Source organism: Aethalodelphis obliquidens, unplaced genomic scaffold (assembly GCF_003676395.1).
Source record: "Aethalodelphis obliquidens isolate GAN/ISIS:26980383/991018 unplaced genomic scaffold, ASM367639v1 scaffold36, whole genome shotgun sequence".
NCBI lineage: Eukaryota > Metazoa > Chordata > Mammalia > Artiodactyla > Delphinidae > Aethalodelphis > Aethalodelphis obliquidens.
Genome location: NW_020837980.1, coordinates 10,941,385 through 10,966,963, shown reverse-complemented (window position 1 = coordinate 10,966,963; position 25,579 = coordinate 10,941,385). Strand labels below are relative to the sequence as shown.

The following is a 25,579-nucleotide window of genomic DNA, read 5'->3' as shown; positions in this document are numbered from 1 at the left end:
TAACGGGGGGAGGGCAGAGTCTCTAAATACCAAGGAAAAAAGGTCTGTAAGCATTATCGCAAGTAGACTTTTCAAGTACATTTGCTGGGCTTTCCAGAGCAGACATCAAAAATTATCATGGGAAAGTTCACCCAGACCTCTGCAATTACTTCCACGGTGACACAGGCAAAGTCAGTAAAACTATCCTTAAAGACACGCTGCCCCAATTTCGTTTGTGGGATGCCTTTTCTTTGGGACTAAATTATCATCATAAAAGGTATTGTTTTTGAGTCTCCTTTCCCAAATAAACTAACACATAAACATCATTTTATTTTGTGGGTTAATTAAAAAAAAAAACAAACTAGATGCCAAACAACACAATCAATTTGGCAACTACACATTATGTACTAAATTTAGAATACCAACCAACCATTACCTTTCCGACGCTTTCTTAAATGTGTTCGGGTTTTAAGGAAACAGAAGTCCAAAACTACAGATGTTCGCTTTTATGAATAAAGACTATATCATGAACTCTCTCTTGTTTCATTAATCATGTTGTTCTTTCGTTATTCACATTGCTCTTTTGTTTTTATCATCGGTTATTTGCCAGAAATTACACTACATCTGGGACTGAATTTAACTCAGGGATCGTTTGAGTACATGTTTCATATCTTACACAAGTACCCAAACTGATCCTGCAGCTAGGTAATAGAAAATAATGTCTTCCAAAAAATTATGTTATGTAAGTAAAAGGAATATGCCCTCCTGGCAGCAAGGAAAATGGCTGCTACTGTGGAGAAAATACCTGCTTCTAAATGGTACCAAGTACTCTTTGGACCTAACAGCCTTTTCAGTCCTCTTATCTACCTACTGAGGGTTAAGCATTCATGTAAATCATGTGAGCAGAATGACCACAAGGAAACATTCTAATTAAACTGATCTATATCCATCAATGGTGGAAAGACTAAAGAGATAAATGTATTAATTGGAATATTTTGGCCTGCTCGCCTAGAACAGAAGGTTATAAGGTTTCATCCTCTTGCACCCCCTGCAAAAACACTAGATTTTGAAGTTGTCCTAATGACCTTTAGGAGATTATTTTAAATATAAGGAGATTTAACACTAGAATTATGTGATTCCAGCAAAAAATGTAGATATGTAGAATTCACTGCATATGTAAAAAATAAATGTATCATTTAGAAAATATACCTAGACCTCCTGGTAGGGATTTGACCATATTCTTCAATTGAGCAATTTCTAGAGCTTCCCAAAGTCTGTCATCCGTGCATTTGCATTCCGGATCTAAATTAAATCTGTAGGAAAAAAAATCAGTTAATTAGTGAATAAATTTTAAAAATGATTTTTTTTTTTTTTTTTTTTTTAAGCTGTACGTGGGCTTCTCACTGTTGTGGCCTCTCCCGTTGCGGAGCACAGGCTCCGGATGCGCAGGCTCAGCGGCCATGGCTCACGGGCCCAGCCGCTCCGCGGCACGTGGGATCCTCCCAGACCGGGGCACGAACCCGTGTCCCCCGCATTGGCAGGCGGACCCTCAACCACTGCGCCACCAGGGAAGCCCCTAAAAATGATTTTTAATGTACATTTGCTTACTGCTGTTCTTTCCTTAAAATGTAAATCCTATTTGTTTTGGTTACTGCTGTATGCCCAGGATCTACAACAGTGCTTAGGATAGAACAGGCATTCAATTCATGCTTGATGGGTGAATGAATGACCTGAATGTTATGGGCAATGGTTTTCGATGATATCATTAGTAAGTTTAAATCCATGATAAGATTTGATACAATTCATTAAATTGGATACATCTACTTTCATATTATGTATAATATAACTTGAAGAGTGTCTAGCAAAGTATTCCTACAGAACTGACATTAAATACATAAATCTATATGGGAACGTGCAATGCTATTTCAGATGAGCTATGCTGCACCAACCACAATAACAATATTCATAATAAATATAATCAGAGATATAGATTTACTATAATATTGCTAAATAATCTGATACGCCCAGAACTTTTAATTAAAGTAATTTTACAATTGAATATGGAGCAATCTTACATACATCTTCTCTTCAAGACAAGGAATATTTAGTAAAAGGTGGCAAATACTTTGCAGTTAAGTAGATAGAGGAGGGGAGCAAGAGAGAACAGAGGGTGGATGGAATGAGAGCCATGATCTGGTGGATGATGACACAGTGGACCTTGGAGTTGGACAAACTTTATTTGGAATGGCAGTGCTACCACTTACTAAGTATATGAACTTGGCCAAGCTACAGCTTCTCTGAGGTTCAAAATCCTCATCTGTAAAATGGGGACAATAATATGAACACTAGAGCAGTGCTCTGAGGACTTGATGAGATGATATATCAATATTTAAAGGACCTAGCAAAGAGTAGTACCTCCATTCTTTTTTTTTTTTCATGAGAAACCACAAACCAGGCATGGAGAAGGCTGTAGCAGCTTCTTCAGAGCAATTTCGGCAGAAGGAGAAGTTGTGGGTGATGGGAGGGACTCAAGGTATTAACCAAACTCAATATCTGCTGAGGCCAGACCAGACACACAGAGATAGGCAGGGTGTCTGTAGGGTGGACACCTCAGAAATGTCTGCCAGGAATCACTGTCCCCAAGTACAGAGGAAAAAGTGACGTTTGTAGGGTCGGATAGAAGAGATGAACTTCTGGCGGCACAAAGGATGGGCTTCTATAGGTTGACTTAGCCACTCTAGGTGCCCCAATCCAAACTGTGGGACGGAACATTTGACCTCATCATCTTGGTGACAAACTTTCACACCTACCTGAAAAGCAATTCTGAGTAAAACCCTCCTGTGAGCCAAAGGGTAAGTCCTGAGGCACATGGGTTTCTGATGAATGAATACGTCACCTACCGAATAGAACCGCTGAATAGTATTGGATCCTGCAGAATGATTGAAAGTCTAGAACGCAGTGTGTGCAGCGGCAGTTTTGAAATGTCTATCCCATCAATGACAATCTTTCCTGTTAAAGAAAAACAAAAATGGCGGCATGTAGTCAAATCACGAGTAAAGTAATATCTGTTTACAGATTGGAAGTACTTTCCTAGTTCAGAACTGAAATTCAGAAGAGGAAGCTTTCCATTTAAGTATTAAAAACATCATGATATGTCTCTACGAAAAATATACATTTCGGTGATATCTGCTCTTATGTATTTTCTCCTAAAGGGATTTCCACTTTTTATGCAGTTTATGTGGTTCATACAAACTAAAAGTACTTTTTTCCCTCAGTGGTCCTCTTCCTTCCAATATTCCTTTATCCTATTCTTGGCTTTATTTTCCTTCACAGGACATTCTATATACATTTACTGATCTTTTTTATTGTCTCTCTCCCCCAACTAGAATACAAGATCGTTGAAGATGGGCATTTTTGTCTGTCTTATTCCCTCGTTTATTGATTGAACAGTACAGTGCATTACAAGTAAGAAAGTAAATTCTATGACATAGGTATCACATTTTGGTGAATTTTTCCACACTGTACATAGACTTGCACAATCTTGATGTCCTTGCCTTTCCCCGATAGATTTATTTTATCATATCGCTTTGTGCAAAGACAATATTGCTCTATGAGATGAGAATGCCCAGAGAAGAATGGCAACTGGAGTCCCTTTTCCAGCTGGATTTAGACCCAAAAGCGGGCAAGATGTTAGCTTAAACTTTCTTTCAAGAATAATATATTATCTATTAAAATCTCAGTCACCTATAATGGTATTAAAAACAGTCATCATAGTCCTCATGGGGCCTGAAATGATGTTTCTGGACTCATGAGAATATGGCTAATCTAATATGTTTCATCATAACCACAGGTTTTTAATGAAAAGTTTCAATCAATTGTCTTTGGATCATGTAATTGGCTTATAATGCAAATCCCACAGAAAATCCTTAAAGTATCTGTGTCTTATTACCAGCCATGGAAAGAGCAAGCTGCTCACCTAGAGGCAGATACTTACCCCGTCACTGAATCTAAACCCCAAAGAACCTGCAATGACCACAGTTCAACTCTGTTGTTCATAAACTGACCTCTTTATCTCACAGAGCTGTTGTGTAGATTAAATTAAATAATATAAACTGTCAAAGGCGATAAAAATGTGAGGTACTATCGCCATTATCACAATCATTACAGATAATAATAGTTAAGTACTTCCTGAGCTGATGGATCTCCTTTCATTCAAGATGGCATATGTGTGGGCCTATCTATAGGCCACTTGACAGACTAAATAATGACATATTTTTTCTAAAGCAAAGATTAGATGACTTCCATGTTCAATATTATTAATAATTTTGTGGATGAATAATTATTTTTGTATATTGTCAACGTGTGCTTGGCACTTTACAGCAATGGTTGCCCCCTAACAAAATGCTCAACATCATTAAACCATGTTATTAAGAAGATGATGGTAAGAGTCATGCACGAAAATTAAAATGCAGATTACTTATCTTCTTTTTATTCCTTTGATGGAAAGATATATATATATATATATATATATATATATATATATTTAGTTTGCAGGAAGCGAGACAGTCTTTTCCTCTCTTCCTTCCTCCTGAAATGCCACCTCTATCTGTTGCTATTCAAAATGGATGGCCTTGTTTTCATTTTACCAATTGAATAGAATGGTCTAATAATAATATCTAGAGCTGAGTTTAGGCCTAATAATTTTATTTCCCCAATTCTATGTTTTTTCTTTACTCCTAGACTGCTTATCTGGGATACCTGTCTCAAATCATGGGTTTCAGGACACACAGTACTTATAAATATTTACTTTTTACTTCTGCAGGATTAGGTAAGTCGATGTTGCATTTTGTTTTTTTTAAGGAAGAGCATCACACAGCTAATGAAAAAGTTTAGTTAGTAACTCACCATCAAATATATCAACCATTCTGAAGAAAGCCAGAGATAACGATGACTTTCCACTGCCAGTGCGACCACATATGCCCACCTAAGAAATCAACTGTCACTCAGAGAGAAGAGGACTCAGACAAAAGATAGAAAATAGGCAGAAGTATTTTTACCTTAGGTAAGACACCATGATGAAACTGCAACTCTATGTAAACAGTTACATTAAAGTAATCATTTTCTTCTCAGATCTCCCTTAGGAATTATCATTATTAAGCTAAAAACATGGGGTCTTCAACAAATCTTCAATGATTCCACTCTAACTCTTTTGATTTCTATGTGGGTGTGTTGTTTTACCTTTGTGGCTTCATGTTTGCATTTAGTATGCTGTTGACCTAGCAAACAAGGGTTCCACTTTATCTTAGAAGTGATGATTTTATAACAAAATGTAAAATGAGTCCATTTTTCTGCACACTTGCTCTTTTTTACAATAACTAAAATAAATCATTTTGGGACTAGAGCTAGTACAAACACAAAGGTTCTCAAGGGGATATCTGGAATGGTCATGAGCCAAAAGCTAGAAATTTTGAAAAACATGCCTATTGTTCACATTCTTGATCTTCATGGGAGACGAATGAATGGCAATACAACTTAGAGAATGTGTATTTTATCTGGATCCACTCTATCCCTCTTCTCTTTTGTGCAAATGATCTGACCTATAAAGTGTAGGGAATATAAAGGGACCCCAGTGAGGCTGTGGTTGGCTGGGATGTCTAAAGAGCTCAGGTGGTAATGGAGTGGTTCCATCTGAGGGTTTGTATGAAATAAATCAAATGGCAGTGAATTCCATACCTTTTGCCCAGGTTTGATGTAAGCCTTGACGTGTTTAAGAACAGGCTTCAGATTATTTTCATATCTGACACACAGATCATGAATCTTGATCTCCCCTTCCTGAGGCCAGTGTTCTGGAACTTGAGAAGGATCTGGGGGGTGGAGATGGGGTAAGGGAAGAGAGAAAGAGACAGAGACAGAGACAGAGAGAGAGAGGTAGAAAGAAACACACACATACTTATATACATTTATACATACACACATGATTTTTTTCTAAATTGAAAGTAGTACTGAACCAAGTTCTGAGTTTTTTAAATTAATATTTCATTTAGAGTAAAAGCCTCTTGATTAAGAACTTTAAAAATAGCTTTTGTGTGTCTGTTTTGGAGCATTAATGGGCATCATATCTCCCAGCATTCCATCACTCAATTCTATTCATAGTGGTTCATCTGTGAATGGATTCATTTGTTCACTCAGTTGGTCATCAAATATTTGAATGCTTCAAATGTGAAAGGTGTTGTGCAGGATGCTGGGAATATGGAGATGGAAGACATGCCTCAAGGTGCTCATTGTGCCCGGGGGACGCATGCAAGTGAGTTAGACCCTACAGGACTGCATGGAGAGTCACGTGATGGAGGCCAATCCGAGGTGTTCTGGGAGCAGAGATGGTGGTAACCCAAGAGTTCCAGGAGGGTTTCAAGTGGAGACGGTGCCTGAGATGAATCTTAAAGGATAAGAGGTAGGGAAAGTTGTTTCAAATTTATAGAGGGAGAAGAACAAAGATATAAAGAAAGCATAGCATGTTGGTATGGCCCGAGTAAAAGGTGTATAGGTGGGATGATGAGAAATGAGAGTAGGTAGGTGGGTAAGGGTTGACTAACAAAGGGTCTAGCAGACTGAGCTAAGTTACCTGGAGTTTGTCCTTGAAGACCTCGAGAGCTATTGAAGGATTTAGGCAAAAGAATGCATTTGAAGCATGAGATTTACATTTAAGGAAGATTAGTCTGTCCTCAGTATTGAATTTTCTGCCAGTTTTATGCTAGCAAGGCTAAGAATCTCAGTTAGAATTTAAAATCCAAGTTTCTTGCCATCTAAGTTAATACGGTCTGGAGAAAGAGAATAGAATAGTTCATAATTTAGGTTGGTAATTAATAAAGTCCATATATATCATTCTCTTTAAGTATTACTAAATAATATCAATTTGGACTCTTGTTGTATCCAAGACTTTTCAGGCCTAAATAATCACATCTTTTTCAGGTTCAGGTGTACCTCATCAAGCAAAGTCAAGATGAGAGGGGATTCTCTGGCCATTGAAGTGGAAAACAAAAGCAAAAATGACAGTGTGCCTGACACACAACTAATCTTTTTTTAAAAATAACTATTTAAGTGAAATAAAATGATATTCAGAATACCGATGGTGCCTTCATAGTTCTCAGACTCCATAGTTAAGAAGCTGTTCACTTTCTTCACTGCCCCCATCTGGACCTCCACATCGGCCAAGTTCCTCACAACCCAATTCAAATAATTGGTTATCTGTGTCAGGTGACAAAAACAATGAACACATATAAAATGAAGTCATAATTTTTGTAAGCACTGGATATTAGGGGGTAGGGTGACTTGGACAGTTCATATAGGTACAATTCATAAATGCTGCAGGATATCAGAGACCAGAGAGGATGTCATGGGATAAAGTTGGCAAAGAAAGTGTCTGCTCTTCTTCAAGGGTCCTCAAATGTCACTGTTCTGTGAACTGTCCTGACTTCCCTGCACAGTGGATAGTTGTATCTCTGTTTCCATTTACCTCATTTATAGTCATATTCAAGTCAGTGTCCCTAAATGTGTGGTGAGCAACTCAGGACAAGAATTCCAAACAGCCTTGGGAGAACTCTGACCAGAGGGTTTGAGGACTTTCTAAAAATTGGCTCGCAATATCAGAAATGAATCCATGCCATTCTAAAATGCTGGGTTTGGGCCCAAATCTACTATTATTTGCAGGCTGTCATCTTGTTATGAATTTCTAACACCTCTCTAACATCCACGAATAAGAGTTGATAATAACCACATACAGAAAGTACCTCCAGCACTGCGCAAAAAGAGATTTTCATCCATACGTACCGTAAGTGCATACAGAAGACCTAAGCCCACCAATCCAGAATTGGAAGACCCACTAATGGATGCAATTGATGCAGTGAGAACAATGCAAGCTCCCAGATAATCCTAAAAAGGAGTGAGAAAAAAATATTAAAAGATTTTCCCCAAGTTCTTAAACCAAAGATCTCAATCAACCCAGGTGATCACTAAGAGAATAAACGCTACTCCTTGTGTATCCTGTTACGTTTCGGAAGAATGTTACAGAAGGTATAACCACTCACACTATTAGGACGGGAAGGGAAACGATACAAGGCTCTGATTATATTCATGCAGATATGCTTTCAGAGACATTAAACACCTGGTCAGAAATTAAGCTGCAATTTCTGGCACGACCAGGATCAGACACAGGGTTTTCTTTCTTTCTTTCTTTTTCTTATCTACTGCATTGTGTTGCCAGACAAGCAATTATTTTTGAACTTAACTTTCTACCTTAAATTTCATGTGTGCTTATACCAGGGTTGAGATTAGCTCTCTTGTATGCTAAGTCAAGGCCTTTGCAGAAGTTTGCCTCTAGTTAGCTTATTGGGATTTGTATCTGAACTACTGTCGACTATCTGGTCTCAGAGTCTGGGATATTAAATCTATAGATTTCATGGAAATAGGAATAAGTGTAATTTTTCTTCCTAAATTAGAAATATGGCATGTCTTAGAGTATCTGAATTGTCTATGACCCAATGATAAACTCTTCTGAGAAATTTAAAAAGTTCATTAAGGCCAGCCTTAAACTCAAAGGAGAGCTAAGGGACATCTGTCCATTTTCTAACACACTCTTTCTTCCCCATTTCCCAGCATTCTTAGGCACTATTACGTCTTATCTTCTGAAAAAGAAATCTTTAAAACTTGTCATGCTGATGTGTCACACATGCCAGAAGCAGAGAGAAGTTCAGGCAGGAACACTTTCTAGAATTATGTCAAGTCTCATCTCACTGGTGATGACCATCTCTAGAAAGATAACCTCTGCTACCTCAAAAAAATAACTAGTAACTAGGTGATAAGACCATAATGACAGTAATAGAGTGTTTAACATGCTGAAGTCAGGAATGCAGTTTCTCAGGGCTTCTCAACCCTGAGAAGCCACTGGTCAACCCTTCTCAACCACTGGCGCAGTGGTTGAGAATCCACCTGCCAAGGCAGGGACATGGGTTTGAGCCCTGGTCCGGGAAGATCTCACATGCTGCTGAGCAACTAAGCCCATGCGCCACAGCTGCTGAGCCTGCGCTCTAGAGCCCATGAGCCACAACTACTGAGCCCGTGAGCCACAACTACTGAGCTCGTGTGCCACAGCTACTGAAGTCCACGTGCCTAGAGCCCGTGCTCTGCAACGGGAGAAGCCACCACATTGAGAAGCCCATGCACCGCAACGAAAAGTAGACCCACTCGACGCAAGAGAGCCAGTGCGCAGCAACTAAGACCCAATGCAGCCAAAAATAAATAAAACAAAATAAAACTATAAAACTTCATATATATATATATATACACATAAGAATGCAGTTTCTCAAATCAGCTAGCATGTGCACACCCTTGCCTCTTCTTAAATAGCACCAAAGATCAAACTGTTGGGGAGCAATCAATGATCCCAGCCTTGGAATCAGAGATCTGGGTTCAAATGATGCTTTTGTCAATTACCAGCTAGTAAGTTTAGATGAGTCATTTAAACCCCTTTGAGACTCAGTTTCTTCTTCGGAAGATAGAAATGATACCTAATTTACAGGGATTTTGAAAGGAATAGAAAAGATTAAATATCAGTTAGATTTACCCCCCTCCATGTAACAGGATGTCTTTTTCTCCCCCTGGATGATTTTCAAAGGTTTGAAGCAAGCTTAAAAGTCTGCGTGCATCATAAACATCAAAGGTTAAAACAGGCACTAAAATTTAATTCTGTAATGACTCCCGTTATCTTTACAAAAAATAAAGAAAGAAATCATGAGAGTTAATCCCTTGAGGGAGTAAATTCCACAGAGGTAGTAAATACTCCTTTGATCGCTTCTTCCGATGTATCCATTTGTTAACAACTTGTCACATCCCAATCAGACACTTCTTCCTTTTCCCCCTTTATTTGAAGCAACAACTACATGAATGCAGAATCTAACCAGCCTGGGCTGCTCTTTTATATTTTATGAATGCCAACGTGTTCCCAAAATACTTGCAAAATATTTACAGCAATATGAATTTTTCCTTCCCACTCTCTTGTGAAAAGTAATACTTTTAATGTTATGTTATAAATTTGTTATTTCCATATTATCTTTTCTAAAAAGACTCATAAAGCGCTTGTGTGATAAGTTTCAGAAAGTAAGTTAGCACCAGGAGATATTTCCAGCGAGATGCTCCCAGCTTGATATAAAGAAATATGCCAGTCGGCGTCTGAGAAATTTCTGTGGGCAACATACACTTTAAGGGTTTGGAGCAGGGTATGTTTTTACTAATTTCTGTTCTCCGCTTCCTCTCAGCTGACCTCATTGGAAAGAAGAGCCTCATTCATTCATCCATCTATCCATTCATTCATTCATATATTCTTTTAAAAGAATATATAACTTCCCTGTTTAGAACTATCAATGCCTTCCTATTGCACTTATAATAAATTCAGACTCTGATGAATTACAAAGCCTTATATGATGTAAAGTCTGGAGTCTAGACCCTGCCTCCTCTGACCTTATTTGAAATTCCTTTCCTGCTCCTTCACCCTGCTGCAACTATGTTGGTCTTCCTGTCCTTGGTGAGATAAGCTGGGACCTGGGACCTAGGACCTTTACTGCAGTGCTTGCACCTGAACCAATGAATCCCCCAAGCTAGAGAGTACAAAGAAACTATAAGGGACTAAAAATAACCGCACGCATGCGCAGCTCGGGTGATTATAATAAGATACAAAAAGGCCACAAACCAACTGCCATGTCTGAGGTGCCGGGAGCAAAAGCAGGATACTGCGCATGACCCCTGCGCACAGCACCACCAAGTGGGTGGGCAGACCACGTAAGCCACGCCTTCTCCCCAGCCCACTGATCCTCCCTCACCCTCATCCCATTTAAGGAATCGGCTTGTCACTTCCTCGGGAAGTGAGCAAGCGCACCTGTTACTTGTTTTCACTCCCTTGTGCTGTAGCACGAGTCCCAGAAAAACCTTGCCTAAATTTCTCCTCTGGCTTATCAATTTCTTTTTTTTTTATTTTTTTGCGGTACGCGGGCCTCTCACTGTTGTGGCGTCTCCCGTTGCGGAGCACAGGCTCCATACGCGCAGGCTCAGCGGCCATGGCTCACGGGCCCAGCCTCTCGGTGGCATGTGGGATCTTCCCGGACCGGGGCACGAACCCGCGTCCCCTGCGTTGGCAGGCGGACTCTCAACCACTGCGCCACCAGGGAAGCCCTCAATTTCTATTAATTAAAGATTCCAAGGACCTGGGTCAGTAACATTGGAAACATACTTTGTTTCTGCCACTGACTCTGCCTGAAATGTTTCCCAGAGGTCTCAGACACCAGGCTACTGCTCGTCATTTAGGAGTCAATTCTTAAATACACCTCTTTGGAGAGACCTTCCCTTCCTGATCCCACCCCCAGCCCTGGAGCTGTTCTCTAGCGCATTGTCTTGCTTTGTTTTCCTCCTCACACTTCGTGCTATCTGAAATGATCTTATTTGCTTATTTGTTCTCACGTTCATAGTCCATTTACTCTCACTAGAATCTAAGTCCGTGAAAAAAGAGTATGTCTAAATTTTCCAGCAACAGGAATACAGTAATGCTAAGTACACTGTAAAGGCCCAATGATTCCTTATGGAATTCATGACTGGATACATTGACCCCCTTCATAAAACATTCACTGAGTTCTTCTGTGAGCCAAATATCTTCTAAATCCAGGCTTCTGACGTTTTTTTCTAAAGGACTCCTATGAGCCATTTAAGTCTCCACCAATCCCTTTTCCAGACTTAAGAGTTGAACATGTACAAATATTACAAGGATGCATATTTGACAAGGTGGGAAGCCCAGCACAAAGTTTTATGATTTTTTATCCCCTGCTTAGAACTGTGATATGACTATCTTAGAAAGCTGTGCTACGTGTGTTAGGAGTTCTTTGCCTTTCTAAAGTGAAAAGCACTCTTAAGTCAAGAACTTCATCATTCAGTTCCCAATAATTATTAATTGTTTTGCTATTTCCATTGTACAGGAAAAACTTATAAAATGCTGTGTTCTGTGTTACAAAGAGCAATCTGAATAGGGCTGGAATAGAACAACGCTGCAACTGACATACCGAAACAAGAGATTAATCAGAGTCTCAATAAATGGAAATTAGACGTAGGCCTAATATAAATATTATAAAGGAAATGGAAAACATTACCCACTCAATCTCTCTTCCTCCCACCTCATTCCCTGTTCATTTATTATGGATCTTTATATTCTATATTGGGCCCTGGATTCCACCATTGTATAGAACTCAATGTCAGACTGAATCAGATAATACTTTAAACTATTTTCTATTGAACTGAAATGGTAATTCTGATAATAGGTGGGTTAGCCTCATCCTGGCAATGAAACCAGCAAAAGAAGTGAAAACAAATGAAGAGAGAAAAGGGAGGGAAGAGATCGATAAGTTAAAGCCAGTATATATTTTCCGTGTCTCTCTCATTGAGCTAATGTTTTCAAAACTACTTGTAAGGTTTTCAGTATGATCATCAGACATTATTTTAATTCTTAGTCCAGTAGATAAAATATGCCAACATTTATATGTAAAGATAATGTAAAGAGATATTTTTGACACCTCAGCAAACAGGCATAGCTTTTTTTTTTTTAATTCATAGGAGCTTTTATTCATAAGAGGTCAATAAGTATTCCACATACCCTCTACTCTCTCTTCTGGTGTGTAACCTTAAATAGCCACTTGTGTAACATGTATTTAATGATACAAATCTCATAGGGCTTTAACAGCATAGGGCTAAGAGAAGGTTCTGTGGGAGGAAGAGCTTTGTGCAACATAAACGTGCCAGGCAGCCTCCCCAAACCCTATTCCTATCCCTGGAACGTACATGACCTAACAATTGTTACACCTTGTTCTGCTGCATTTATATTATATTGACAGACGTTTGGGGCCACTTTTCCTCTCTGTAAATAAGATACAATATGAGAAAGCTAGAAGTTATAAAAGTCACCTGCTTTATTCCTCTCTCTCTCTTTTTTTAGTTAATAATAAAATAATAACTAACATTTATTGGTCATTTGTCACATGGCAGGCAGTGTGCCAACAGCTTTCCCTGCCTTGTCTCATTTTTTTTTCTTATTTTTTCTTTTGTTTTGTAACATCTTTATTGGAGTACAATTGCTTTGCAATGGTGTGCGAGTTTCTGCTGTATAACAAAGTGAATCAGCTATACATATATCTCCATATCTCCTCCCTCTTGCATCTCCCTCCCACCCTCCCTATCCCACCCCCCTAGGTGGTCACAAAGCTCCGAGCTGATCTCCCTGTGCCATGCGGCTGCTTCCCACTGCTATCTATTTTACATTTGGTAGTGTATATATGTCCAAGGCATAACTTTTGGAAGTACCTTTAGAGCAAGTTTTTCAGGAGATGAACCCACTTCCCAATTCCACAGTCTAGTAAGTTCAAATAGATACAAGAGCTTAAAAGCCAAAATGTCTGCAGTTTAGCATCTAAAACAGTTATTTATCATAAAAATATTCTTCATCATTTTCTTTTTTAAAAAAGTGCTATTTGTGCTGTCTTCTAGTTATATCAATGTGATACTTTTCAGCTCACTTCAGGATTACTACTCCTGCTCAATAACGTTTTTTTTTAAAGTAACTGGAGACTTTTTGGAAGCGTTTGATCAGAATTTTACCTCAATCTGCAGAAGAGAGGAAGCTCCTTTGCGCATAACGTTTATCAAGAAATCTCACAGCAAAACCACTAAATTCCAATCACTTCCTTTCAAATACAAGAGTAACAGACGTGAGAAATTGATAGAGCTTACGTTAGCTTCCAGTTTTCCACTTCCTTTACCATTAAACAACAAGTTTAATGAATTATAAAGTGACTCTACCTTTCCACACCTTCTTTCCTTTCCATCGCAAACATGTGAATAACAAAATGGCTTAAAGGCAGTAAGTTAAGAAAGGAGAAGCAGATAGTCTGAATAACTCACACACAGGAGAGGAAACACTTAGGGATTACTAGAAGCACAAATTCTTCTGCTAAGGCTTTCTACATCCTACCCAACCAATTCAATGAAAAACGCCTTCAGTCAAAACGATACAATGGAATGAGAGATTCTACTTAGGAAACAGAAGCTACTACATACGTGAATGACCACTCTCAGAGAGGGCCCAACAGCAGGACATTTTTATAAGTATAGTGATAAATTGTAACTTCCATTGACTTTGTGAGTTCAACACTCCCCTCCAGAAGGGAAGCCTTTGATTCCTATGTCAGAAGAGAAGCCTCTTATCAGATTTCTAGTGATTCAATAATTTCTCTATCTATATGTGGGATTAGAGTAAAAACTGTTAATTTTCCATACGACACCCTTGTAAATAGTTATCAACAACACTACCTTTCTCCTTCACATAGCCCTCAGAAGTCCACGTCTATGGTTCCACTGAGTGCCTGGGTCTTCACGTTACAAGAACAACGCACACCTGTCTATATTGGAGTTATGAACATACAGAAAAGCTCTGTGCTGTTTCACAAAATAGACTCTCATGCAAGCTCACCCTGAAGACTATTTTCACTTTAGCCTGTTGATTCTAAAGACTTTTTTTTGGCTTCTTGATGTGATTTTTCTTTTATCCTTTCACCATACACAGCAAGACAAAGCCTTGGAAAGACACCCTTTAGATAGAGTTACACAATTTTCGCAAATGGAAACACCGATGCCAAAGAACTGGAATTGTTTAGTTCAGAGGGATGAAGAGAAAACCCTGTGCTGAACAAAAGAACGTAAGCAGCATTCAAAGGTTAGGCTGTCGTGACACACTGCACATGACTGTGGCCCACTTCACTTGGCACCCAGAGGAGAAACACTGCCCTCCACTGCCAAAGTAACCTGGGTGGCCACAGTCTGGCTACTTTCTACCAGCCAAACTATTTTATTCTTTTAGATTCTTGTCCTTTTTAATTGGAGTGTGTTGTGAACTTTATTTTTTTCCCAATTCAGAATAACTATGAAATGAACATGGTGGGCAGGGCTACATCTTCCATAGGGAACACTGTTCAGCCAGAGAAAGGGAATAACTTGTAATTGTCTTAACACTTACCTAACATGACCAGGAAAAGAAAGAAGAGCCGTATGTAAATATATACATATATATACGTATATATGTACATATATATATTTTAATAGATAATAAGAAAAAAATGGATGGGGCTCAGGGATTTTCCTGAATTTAAAAATGGTGCTTTCACTGTAGTTTCCCTTCCTTCTCCTGGAGACTGTCCACAGAATTCAGTGGCATTGTTCTGGAAAGCTAAAATTGAGAATGAAGAGAAAGGGAAGAGAAAAACAGCCACAGAAAACTATGATAAGTTTTCTCCTCTTTCTCTCCACTTGGGTCATGAGTCCATGAATTAGAATTGGTGAAATCCCCAGATCCGCATCAGGAACTCTGCTGGCGTCTTCTGAGTTATGCCCAATGCTGCCCCCCTCCTGGTACGGTTTAACTGTGCTTCTGCTATGAGAGCTCCAAGAATAGTTGCTACAGCAGATATTTTTGTTAATTTGCTGAGTAAGATATCAGAGAATAGGGAATGGAGGGGGCTGTGTTGATACTGTAGATAAGGTCCATGCAGACAGAGTCATTGGGCCAAATAGAAATTTTCATTACTTATTTTTTGTAAATGACTTACGAGGCAGAGTATGTCCAGCTGTGGGGTTCGGAGAACATTTCACACCCCAGTCTCCAAGGTCCTGTTTCTCAATGTTCATATTTCTCCTATTTTTGACACAAGATCCATTTCTTTCAAATGGAAATTGTATCTCCAGTGATGCAGACACATCCACAGAAGCACAGTAGTAATGAGGTCATTTACATGTATATGATTGGGAGAAAGGTTATTTCCTTATTGGAGTTTACTCACTTTTAAAATTCTTTATTCATCATTTTTATTCATTTTATTTTACTTTATTCATTCAACACCCCTACTGTGGCATATGTTCTTGGATTATAGCATTTATATTCAAATAAATATTCTAATATTCTAAATACTCTGATTCTAATAAAAACTTTCGGTATACCCAAAGAACAGAAAGAGAATAAATCTGTTTTAAGCTGGATCTCTGGGATTGTCTAGAAGCATGTGTGTGTGTGTGTGTGTGTGTGTGTGTGTGTGTTGTGTGTACACCCACATAAACTTACCGATGCATAAATTCAATAGATGAAAGAGACAAACCATCCACAAAGGACTTTGGACCTTGACTTCTATCAGCAGATACGCCTGGAATGTTGCAGTAAATCAGCAAGTTTCTTACCAAATTTTATATTTACTAATCAGAAATAGAAGCAAAGGATCCTTTAATGTTTTTGTGTTGGTTTTTAAGGGAGAGATCTGGTAAGGCTATACAGCAAATCGTGGAAAGAGTATAATACACAGAAAACAAAGAAAAGACACAAAGACAAATGTGTTATAAGGTAACAGAATGAATGGCAGACCCCGCCCTTCCTTTTTCACATATCAGTATTTTTTGTTAGACTTCTGCAGGTAGAACTAGAATTCTTTTATATTCAAGTAGGTCCAGCTGCCTTTAATGGGGGGGCGTGTTTAAGTAGCGGAGTGTGAGTCAAGCTAAACTAACCCATTCTGAATCTGGCTGCTGCTCCTCTCTGAATTTTTCCTGACCTTCCCTTTCTTGGCAGTCTGAAGGCTCTAATATCTTGTCTTCTGGCTATGAGAGCAGAACATATGGTTTGCTTGAAGATTCTTGTTAAGCATTTGTCCATTAACCTGACAGTAGGAAGTGCTAAAGAGTAGAAGCAGGAGTCAGGTCAGACACTCACCTCAAGTCCAAAGCAAACACACTTGCCCCTAAAAAACATACTTGATCTTCAACTTCAGGAAAATCAAACACAAAGGTAACTACTGATATTTTCTCCCTGTGATTTTAGGACATTCTTTGATGAAGCTATTTCATCATTAGTTCTGTTATCAGATATGATTTCTTTTCCTTGGAGAAAACAGATTTAAACAAACAAACAGAAGCTTAAAGCAAGGAATTAGGGTCTGGGTAAGATCTAGGAATAATATTTTGGTTCTAAGTCCTAAACACTTCAGCTGCCTTTATGCTAGTTACAGATTATTCAGGAGAATCTGCCCTGCCCCCTCCCAATCCCCACAGCAACCCATAAGAAATTTCCTACCTAAAATTTGTGAAATATAATTGTGTTATGTTGCTGGATAATTTCTACACAATAACTAATATAGTAGTAGAGAATCTCTGTAAACCATGAGAAATCATGGCAGCTACAGCTCACAGGGGGATCCAAGATTCCCTACCAATCTGTATCCATCCGTCAACAACTCAGATTTTAATTTGGGCTCCTTCATTTCGACTTTATCAAATTCCCATTACCATCTGCCCTCTCTGGTCCATTGAGTTTTGAAAGAAAGCGTGCATATGGTAGTAGGGGTGATTAATCAGCAGAAGTGAGGTTCTTACAACCTCATGAGTAAACCTCCTTTTCCTTTTCACAAACTGATAGATAATTATTTTTTTAAAAAAGATGACGGTCAACTCATCATTACTACCAAAGTGTCTTATTCATACTGCAGATTATGCAGACCAGTCTGCAAACAACATCCTCTTCCCTGTGGGACTTGGGTCTCACCTGTCTCCTACTTCATTCATACCCCAACTGGTTGGCTTTCTAACCACTTACCAGGGCAGGTACTGTTTCAATTCATTTTTTCATCCATCCATCCAACCATTCAAAAGACATTTGTTGAGTGCACTTGTCAATCAGTGAGCTAGGGGATTTATATTATTATTTTTAATCCTAACACCCCCATGAGGTAACATTCTTATGCCTATCTTACAAATGACAAACTGGGACTTGGATAAATTCATTAACTTGCTAGACTAAGTCTGTACGATGTCAAAGCTTGTGCTCATTCTTCTACTTTATAGAGGGAAGAAGAAGGCAACAGATGATTAATCACAATTTTTTACATTTTGGGCTAACATGATCTTCCACGGACTTAAAAGAGAGAAAGTCGCCACCTCTTCCAGGTCGGTCCAGCTCAGTGGAGTAAATGAGTACATCTGTTCACTTGTCAGATGTGCTCTTTTGAAAAAAAAACTGAAGTTATACAAATATTTGCTATTCCATTAACTTATATAATCTAGCGACTAATGAACACAAAATGAATTTTTGCATTGGGGGCTATTTGTCTTGCCATTAGCTAAAAACATTATGACAAATTTCACCCGTAACATAAACAATCCTGAGCTATTTTAAAGTTCAGAAAATGCAAAGCGAGTGCTGAATCTCAGTGGAAGCCTAATTTTTACAACTGTCTTCCTCTTTGCATCAGGCCTCTTTTCTGTGTGGTTTCCATTTCAAAATCATGCAATGAACATACCGTTCTGACCTCTAGCCATCTGTTGGCAGCTGAGAGGAATAAGTAGGCAATGTTGTTTGTGTCTGTCAGTTCCAGCATTCGCTGCTTAAATCTGGTTTCATGCCTGCAGAAAACAAAAATATTATGATGTTAGCTACACAACAGGAGAAATAATAAAAAACAGTCACACTTCCTACTACACTATTTACTCAACACGGTGACAAACTGATGGGATGGAATGACTAGTAAATGGACTCCTACTTGCAAATAAAGGCCAGCTGCTACTGCTCTCCTGCACCCTTACTGAGAGATGGTGTGGTGCAGTGTTTCCTTCCTTTCTCAACCCCTGCTATGGAAAGGAATCTTTCCAATGACAAAGTCCTATTAAAGATTGTTTCATAAATTTCCACATAATGATGGCAGCCATGAAAACAAGGCATGGTCTATGTCGCAAGTGCCCTACAAAAACCAGAAGAAGTTGTACAGATATGCAACATACTCCACCTGCTTTTTATTGCATGTGTTTTACTTTTCCACACGGCATGGTTGGAGTTGGGTGGGAGGTACTAGAAGAGACTCAGGGAAGACAGGAAAATATGCATTTGTAACAGGCAAATATATACTTTAAATTTTTTCTTTTTGCTCAGTGTTTCTGGGACTCAAAGAAGGAAAATGAAGTGGCAAGAAGTGGAGGATGGGGGTCCTTGCAAATGACAGATGTCCTTGTGAAGCAAGATATCATATAATCTCAAAGTTTCAAACTATTTGTAAGAATGGTCATTACATGAAAGAAACTCTCGGTGTGTGGTACTTACAAGGGTCCATGACACATACAGTTTAGATACTGATTCTTGGCCAAATTAAGTTCATTCTAGGGAATTAACATAATCAGACCAAATTCTGTGTAACCTGTGTTATAAAGGAAACTTCTAATAAAAACCTCATCCATTCGAACGCGTGAGCTACTTCTCCAAGAAACTCATGTTACATGGTGATAAATCTTTTCTACGTCGCAAAAATAGCCTCTTTTTATTTTTCAATCATTTTCCCTCAGTAACAGAAACAATGGAAAGCTGGATCAGATAACCAAAATAACTAGTTTGAAGGCTGGAGGAAATGCCAAAGGTTTGTTCAATTTTCTGTATTCATGGCTTATCTTACACAGACCTCCTTCTATGTATTATGTTTGCAAGAAGCAGCCAAATTTCATCTGACAGCCCGGTGGTAATTCCTATTTGATAAGAGACTGCTCCAAGTCCCCCCAGATCTTCAAATCAATTTTCACAAGTTTATAATAAGCAATCACTATGTCAAAAATGAAGAAGTCCAGGGTGGGGTATTCACTTGGCCCGTGAAGCCATCCATACAGGCCAATATAAAGCAGATACTTGATGCTTATCCAATCAATCTGATCATTCCAATATGCCAAACCAGAAAAATCAGATAATTGAGTCAGACAGCAACATCTGAGCTACACTAATCAAAGGATACAGCCATCAGAGCCAAATAATGACCTCACTTTGAGTTATGTAGCCTTGACCCAAATGCCATGCACAGGAGGACCTGTGCTGAATAGCAATGCACTGGGGCGGGACTGAGCAGACGGAGAAAGAGGACTACCCTGGTGATAACCCTTTTAGAGATGGACAGAGTGAATAATTAAGGTAGGATGACTCATAGGGTTACAGGATTTACGGAGATAGTGGATTTCAACTGTAAACAGATAGAGCTGATTCTGTATTTGCACTGTTAGGTGTCACCCACTCATTCAGAAACATTCATCAAGCGCGAGCACTAGGTGAGACATTAGAATATATATGTCCGAATAAGACACGACCTCTGCCCTAGAGGAGCCCATTGTTTAGTGAAGGAAGGAAGCACGGTAGGAACAAGTAAGGAAGGCACAACACAGAAGCCAATCCTAACGGCCCTATGCGCAAAATGCTACGTGAACATAAAGGAAGGTGATGATCTGGACTGATCAGAATGGTAGGGAACGGGGTGGAGGGTGGGGAAAGATGGATTAAGTAAGTTTCACAAAGGACTAGGAAGATGGTCTGAGTGAGGTTTTAAGAAATGGGCTGAATTTTTCAGGTGAACAAGGGGGGACAAAGCACTGGAAGTATCAGAAACAACATGAGCAAAGGAACAGAAGTGAGAAAACTCAACATGTTCAGGGGCTGGAGGAGACAGGGCCTTCTCCCTAGAGGGCTGTGGTGATGGAGAGATTGGGGGTGGGGGTGGGGGGCGTTTGGACCAAAGCCTGTGGACTCCACTTGAGATGAACATCAAACACTTCACTGTGACAAAGTGCTTTGTCTGGGGCTCTCCTTACTCTTCCTTTAGTTTGGGGATATTGTTGCAGATATACTCTTAAAGAGTTTGTAAATGGAGTTGGCAACAATCTGAAGCAGCAGTGAAAGGGGAGGGGTGGAAATGCAGCGAACATTCTTTCTGTGTGTTTCTATTTGGCAAGAACCCTTCTGTTTTCCTAATGGAAACTTTGACACACTCAGTCTGTATCTTTTCATCCACATCCAGCTCATCTTTCGAACATTCTTAGACCTTTATTCTGTCAGACCACAAAAAAAAAAGCAGGAAAGGTCACTGAAATCTCAGTCTAATTTAACTGTGATCCTTTGGTGGTAAACTACTTGAGGGAGTTCACGACTGCCTGTGAGTACACCACGAACCCTGAACGCAGGGGAGGAAAGCAGCCTAATCAGTAAATATGAACTTTCCAAAGCGTTGAGGACTCTGGGGACTCTTACTAGCCTGAAAGAAAGGAAGAAATAGATGGAAAAGAATGTGTTTGATTCTTAACCACAAGTTACCAAATGTAAAGATTCTAGAATTTTTTTCATGGTAGCAAAACTATCCCCACATTGTAAAACTTCCTTTCGTTTAAAAGTGCTGATATTGGTGGTACGTTATATTTACTTTAAAAATGAACCGTGGAAGATCTAAATCTGGATGAGTCTGATGCATGTACTGCTACATAAAAGTTGGGTTGTCTTTTGTGTCTTCCGATCATCATTCACGTCTTAGATGTCATGTAATAGTTTGTCTTTCTTACAGCTCTCTAGAATCTTCCTGATGTAAAAGTAGAAATAGTCAAGCCAAATTCTGCTCATGTGTCTGGTGAAGAAGGTAAGTGAAAAAACTAAACGTTGACTTTTTTTTTTTCTTTTTTTGCGGTACGCAGGCCTCTCACTGTTGTGGCCTCTCCCGTTGCGGAGCACAGGCTCCGGACGCGCAGCCTCAGCGGCCATGGCTCACGGGCAGAGCCGCTCCACGGCATGTGGGATCTTCCCAGACCGGGGCACGAACCCGTGTCCCCTGCATCGGCAGGCGGACTCTCAACCACTGCGCCACCAGGGAAGCCTTAAACGTTGACTTTTGATCAAGTTTCTCTTTTATGCTAAATCATCATTTCCTTCAAAATGCTTTATGTGATTCCAGTCCTCAGCACTCTCGGAAAATGACCTGACCTTGTTCTTCACCAAGAAAATAGAGGCTGTTTTCAGTTGAACCCATCAACTCTTCCACCTACCAGCTTGCCTGAATCCAGTCACTGATTATCCCCCACCTGCCATGTTATCCCATCCATTTTCTCTGTGGTATTTATCTCGGTTAGAAACAAAAGGCCATGTCTTTGGAGTCTTTCTATATCCGCAGCAAGAGTAGCAGCTAGCATGTGTTCAAAACTCAAATAAATTAACTTGAAAGGACTTGTTTGGTGAAAAATGTAATTTTTAATATGGTGTACTTATGAGTACCACTGGGCATTGCTGGCTACTATTAGAACATAAATCTTATCTTAATACCTACATTCAAAGTCAATAAATGGTTTTGCCATCTCCAACAAGAGGCACTGCACACTCTGATGGGAAAACACACCACTGTGGAAAGTATAAATGCTTCACAATGAAACCTAGGTAGATTTATGTAGAAATTCTGTGATGCATGTTGCAGATGATGGCTGTATCTTTATATTCTACTTTTTGACTCAGTTATATGTATATATATATATACATATGTGTAATACAAATATTTCTTAGGTTAGAAAAATCTCTAATTGAAATCAATACAGATCACCACTAACTGCTGAACAATCATCTACAGGAAGACACTGGAACTCACTGAAAGAGATACCTCATATCCAAAGACAAAGGAGAAGCCGCAATGAGACGGTAGGAGGGGCGCAATCACAATAAAATCAAGTGCCGTAACCGCTGGGTGGGTGACTCACAAACTGGAGAACACTTATACCACAGAAGTCCACCCACTGGAGTGAAGGTTCTGAGACCCACATCAGGCCTCCCAACTTGGGGGTCCAGCGGGAGGAAGAATTCCCAGAGAATCAGACTTTGAAGGCTAGCAGGATTTGATTGCAGGACTTTGACAGGACAGGGGGAAACAGCGACTCCAATCTTGGAGGGCACACACAAAGTAGGGTGTGCATCAGGACCCAGGGGAAGGAGCAGTGACCCCATAGAAGACTGAACCAGACCTACCAGTTAGTGTTGGAGGGTCTCCTGCAGAGGCAGGGGGTGGCTGTGGCTCACCATGCGGACAAGGACAATGGCAGCAGAAGATCTGGGAAGTACTCCTTGGCATGAGCCCTCCCGGAGTCCGCCATTAGCCCCACCAAAGAGCCTGTAGCCTCCATTGCTGGGTTGCCTCAGGCCAAACAATGAACAGGGGCGGAACTCAGCCCCACCCATCAGCAGACAAACAGATTAAAGTTTTACTGAGCTCTGCCCACCAGAGCAACACCCAGCTCTACGCACCACCAGTCTCTTCCATCAGGAAGCTTGCACAAGCCTCTCAGATAGTCTCATCCACCAGAGGGCAGACAGTAGAAGCAAGAAGAACTACAATCCTGCAGCCTGTGGAACAAAAACCACATTCACAGAAAGATAGACAAGATGAAAAGGCAGAGGGCTACGTACCAGATGAAGGAACAAGATAAAACCCCAGAAAAACAACTAAATGAAGTGGAGATAGGCAACCTTCCAGAAAAAGAATTCAGAATAATGATAGTGAAGGTGATCCAGGACCTCGGAAAAGAATGGAGGCGAAGATCGAGAAGATGCAAGAAATGTTTAACAAACACCTAGAAGAATTAAAGAACAAACAAACAGAGATGAACAATACAATAACTGAAATGAAAAATACACTAGAAGGAATCAATAGCAGAATAACTGAGGCAGAAGAACGGATAAGTGACAGACTGGTGGAATTCACTGCTGTGGAGCAAACAATGAAAAGAAATAAAGACAGCCTAAGAGACCTCTGGGACAACATTAAATGCACCAACATTTGCATTATACAGGTCCCAGAAGGAGAAGAGAGAGAGAAAGGACCCAGGAAAATATTTGAAGAGATTATAGTCGAAAACTCCCCTAACATGGGAAAGGAAATAGCCACTCAAGCTCAGGAAGCACAGAGAGTCCCAGGCAGGATAAACCCAAGGAGAAACACGCTGAGACACACAGTAATCAAAGTGACAAAAATTAAAGACAAAGAAAAATTATTAAAAGCAACAAAGGAAAAATGACAACATACAAGGGAACTCCCATAAGGTTAACAGCTGATTTTTCTGCAGGAACTCTACAAACCAGAAGGGAGTGGCACAATATATTTAAAGTGATGAAAGGAAAGTACCTACAACCAAGATTACTCTTTCTGGCAAGGATCTCATTCAGATTCAACAGAGAAATCGAAAGCTTTACAGACAAGCAAAAGCTAAGAGAATTCAGCACCACCAAACCAGCTCTACCACAAATACTAAAGGAACTTCTCTAAGTGGGAAACACAAGAGAAGAAAAGGACCTACAAAAACAAACACAAAACGATTAAGGAAATGGTACTAGGAGCATACATATCGATAATTACCTTAAATGTGAATGGATTAAATGTTCCAACCAAAAGACACAGGCTCACTGAATGGATACAAAAACAAGACCAATCTATATGTTGTCTACAAGAGACCCACTTCAAACTTAGGGACACATACAGACTGAAAGTGAGGGGATGGAAAAAGATATTCCATGCAAATGGAAATCAAAAGAAAGCTGGAATAGCAATAATCATATCAGATAAAATTAACTTTAAAATAAAGAATGTTACAAGAGACAAGAAAGGACACTACATAATGATCAAGGGATCAATCCAAGAAGAAGATATAACAATTGTAAATATATATGCACCTAACAGAGGAGCACCTCAATACGTAAGGCAAATGCTAACTGCTATAAAAGAGGAAATCGAGAGTAACACAATAATAGTGGGGGACTTTAACACCTCATTTACACCAATGGACAGATCATCCAAACAGAAAACTAATCAGGAAATACAAGCTTTAAATGACACAACAGACCAGATAGATTTAACTGATATTTACAGGACATTCCATCTGAAAACAGCAGATTACACTACACTTCGTTCTCAAGTGCACATGGAACATTCTCCAGGGTAGATCATAAATTAAGCCTTGGTAAATTTAAGAAAATTGAAAACATATCAAGCATCTTTTCCAACCACAACGCTATGAGATTAGAAAAAAATTACAGAGAAAAAAAACATAAAAAACACAAGGAGGTTAAACAATGTGCTACTAAATGACCAAGAGATCACTGAAGAAATCAAAGAGGAAATCAAAACATACCTAGAGACAAATGACAATGAAAACATGATGACCCAAAACCTATGGGATGCAGCAAAAGCAGTCCTAAGAGGGAAGTTTATAGCAATACAATCCTACCTTAAGAAACAAGAAAAATCTCAAATAAACAATCTAACCTTACACCTAAAGGAATTAAAGAAAGAAGAACAAACAAAACCCAAAGTTATCAGAAGGAAAGAAATCATAAAGTTCAGACCAGAAATAAATGAAAAACAAATGAAGGAAACAATAACAAAGATCAATAAAACTAAAAGCTGGTTCTTTGAGAAGGTAAACACAATTGATAAACCTTTAGCCAGACAGTGAGAGGACTCAAATCAAAAAAATTACAAAAGGGCTTCCCTGGTGGCACAGTGGTTGAGAGTCCGCCTACCGATGCAGGGGACACGGGTTCGTGCCCCAGTCCGAGCAGATCCCACATGCCGCGGAGCAGCTAGGCCCGGGAGCCATGGTCACTGAGCCTGCAAGTCCGGAGCCTGTGCTCCGCAACGGGAGAGGCCACAACAGTGAGAGG

At 39.5% G+C, this 25,579-nt stretch overlaps 1 protein-coding gene across 1 annotated transcript in view; it reads right to left on the bottom strand.

Moving 5' to 3' along the window:
- ABCC9 (ATP binding cassette subfamily C member 9) overlaps positions 1-25,579 on the bottom strand; it is a 153,974-nt gene that overhangs the window by 10,254 nt on the left and 118,141 nt on the right. The window contains exons 32-38 of the mRNA XM_027129448.1: positions 18,396-18,498; positions 7,807-7,908; positions 7,104-7,224; positions 5,713-5,843; positions 4,885-4,963; positions 2,880-2,988; positions 1,189-1,292 (exon numbers count right to left, since the gene is read on the bottom strand). Of these exons, the coding sequence (XP_026985249.1) occupies positions 1,189-1,292; positions 2,880-2,988; positions 4,885-4,963; positions 5,713-5,843; positions 7,104-7,224; positions 7,807-7,908; positions 18,396-18,498 (749 nt within the window). The remainder of the gene's footprint in view (positions 1-1,188; positions 1,293-2,879; positions 2,989-4,884; positions 4,964-5,712; positions 5,844-7,103; positions 7,225-7,806; positions 7,909-18,395; positions 18,499-25,579) is intronic.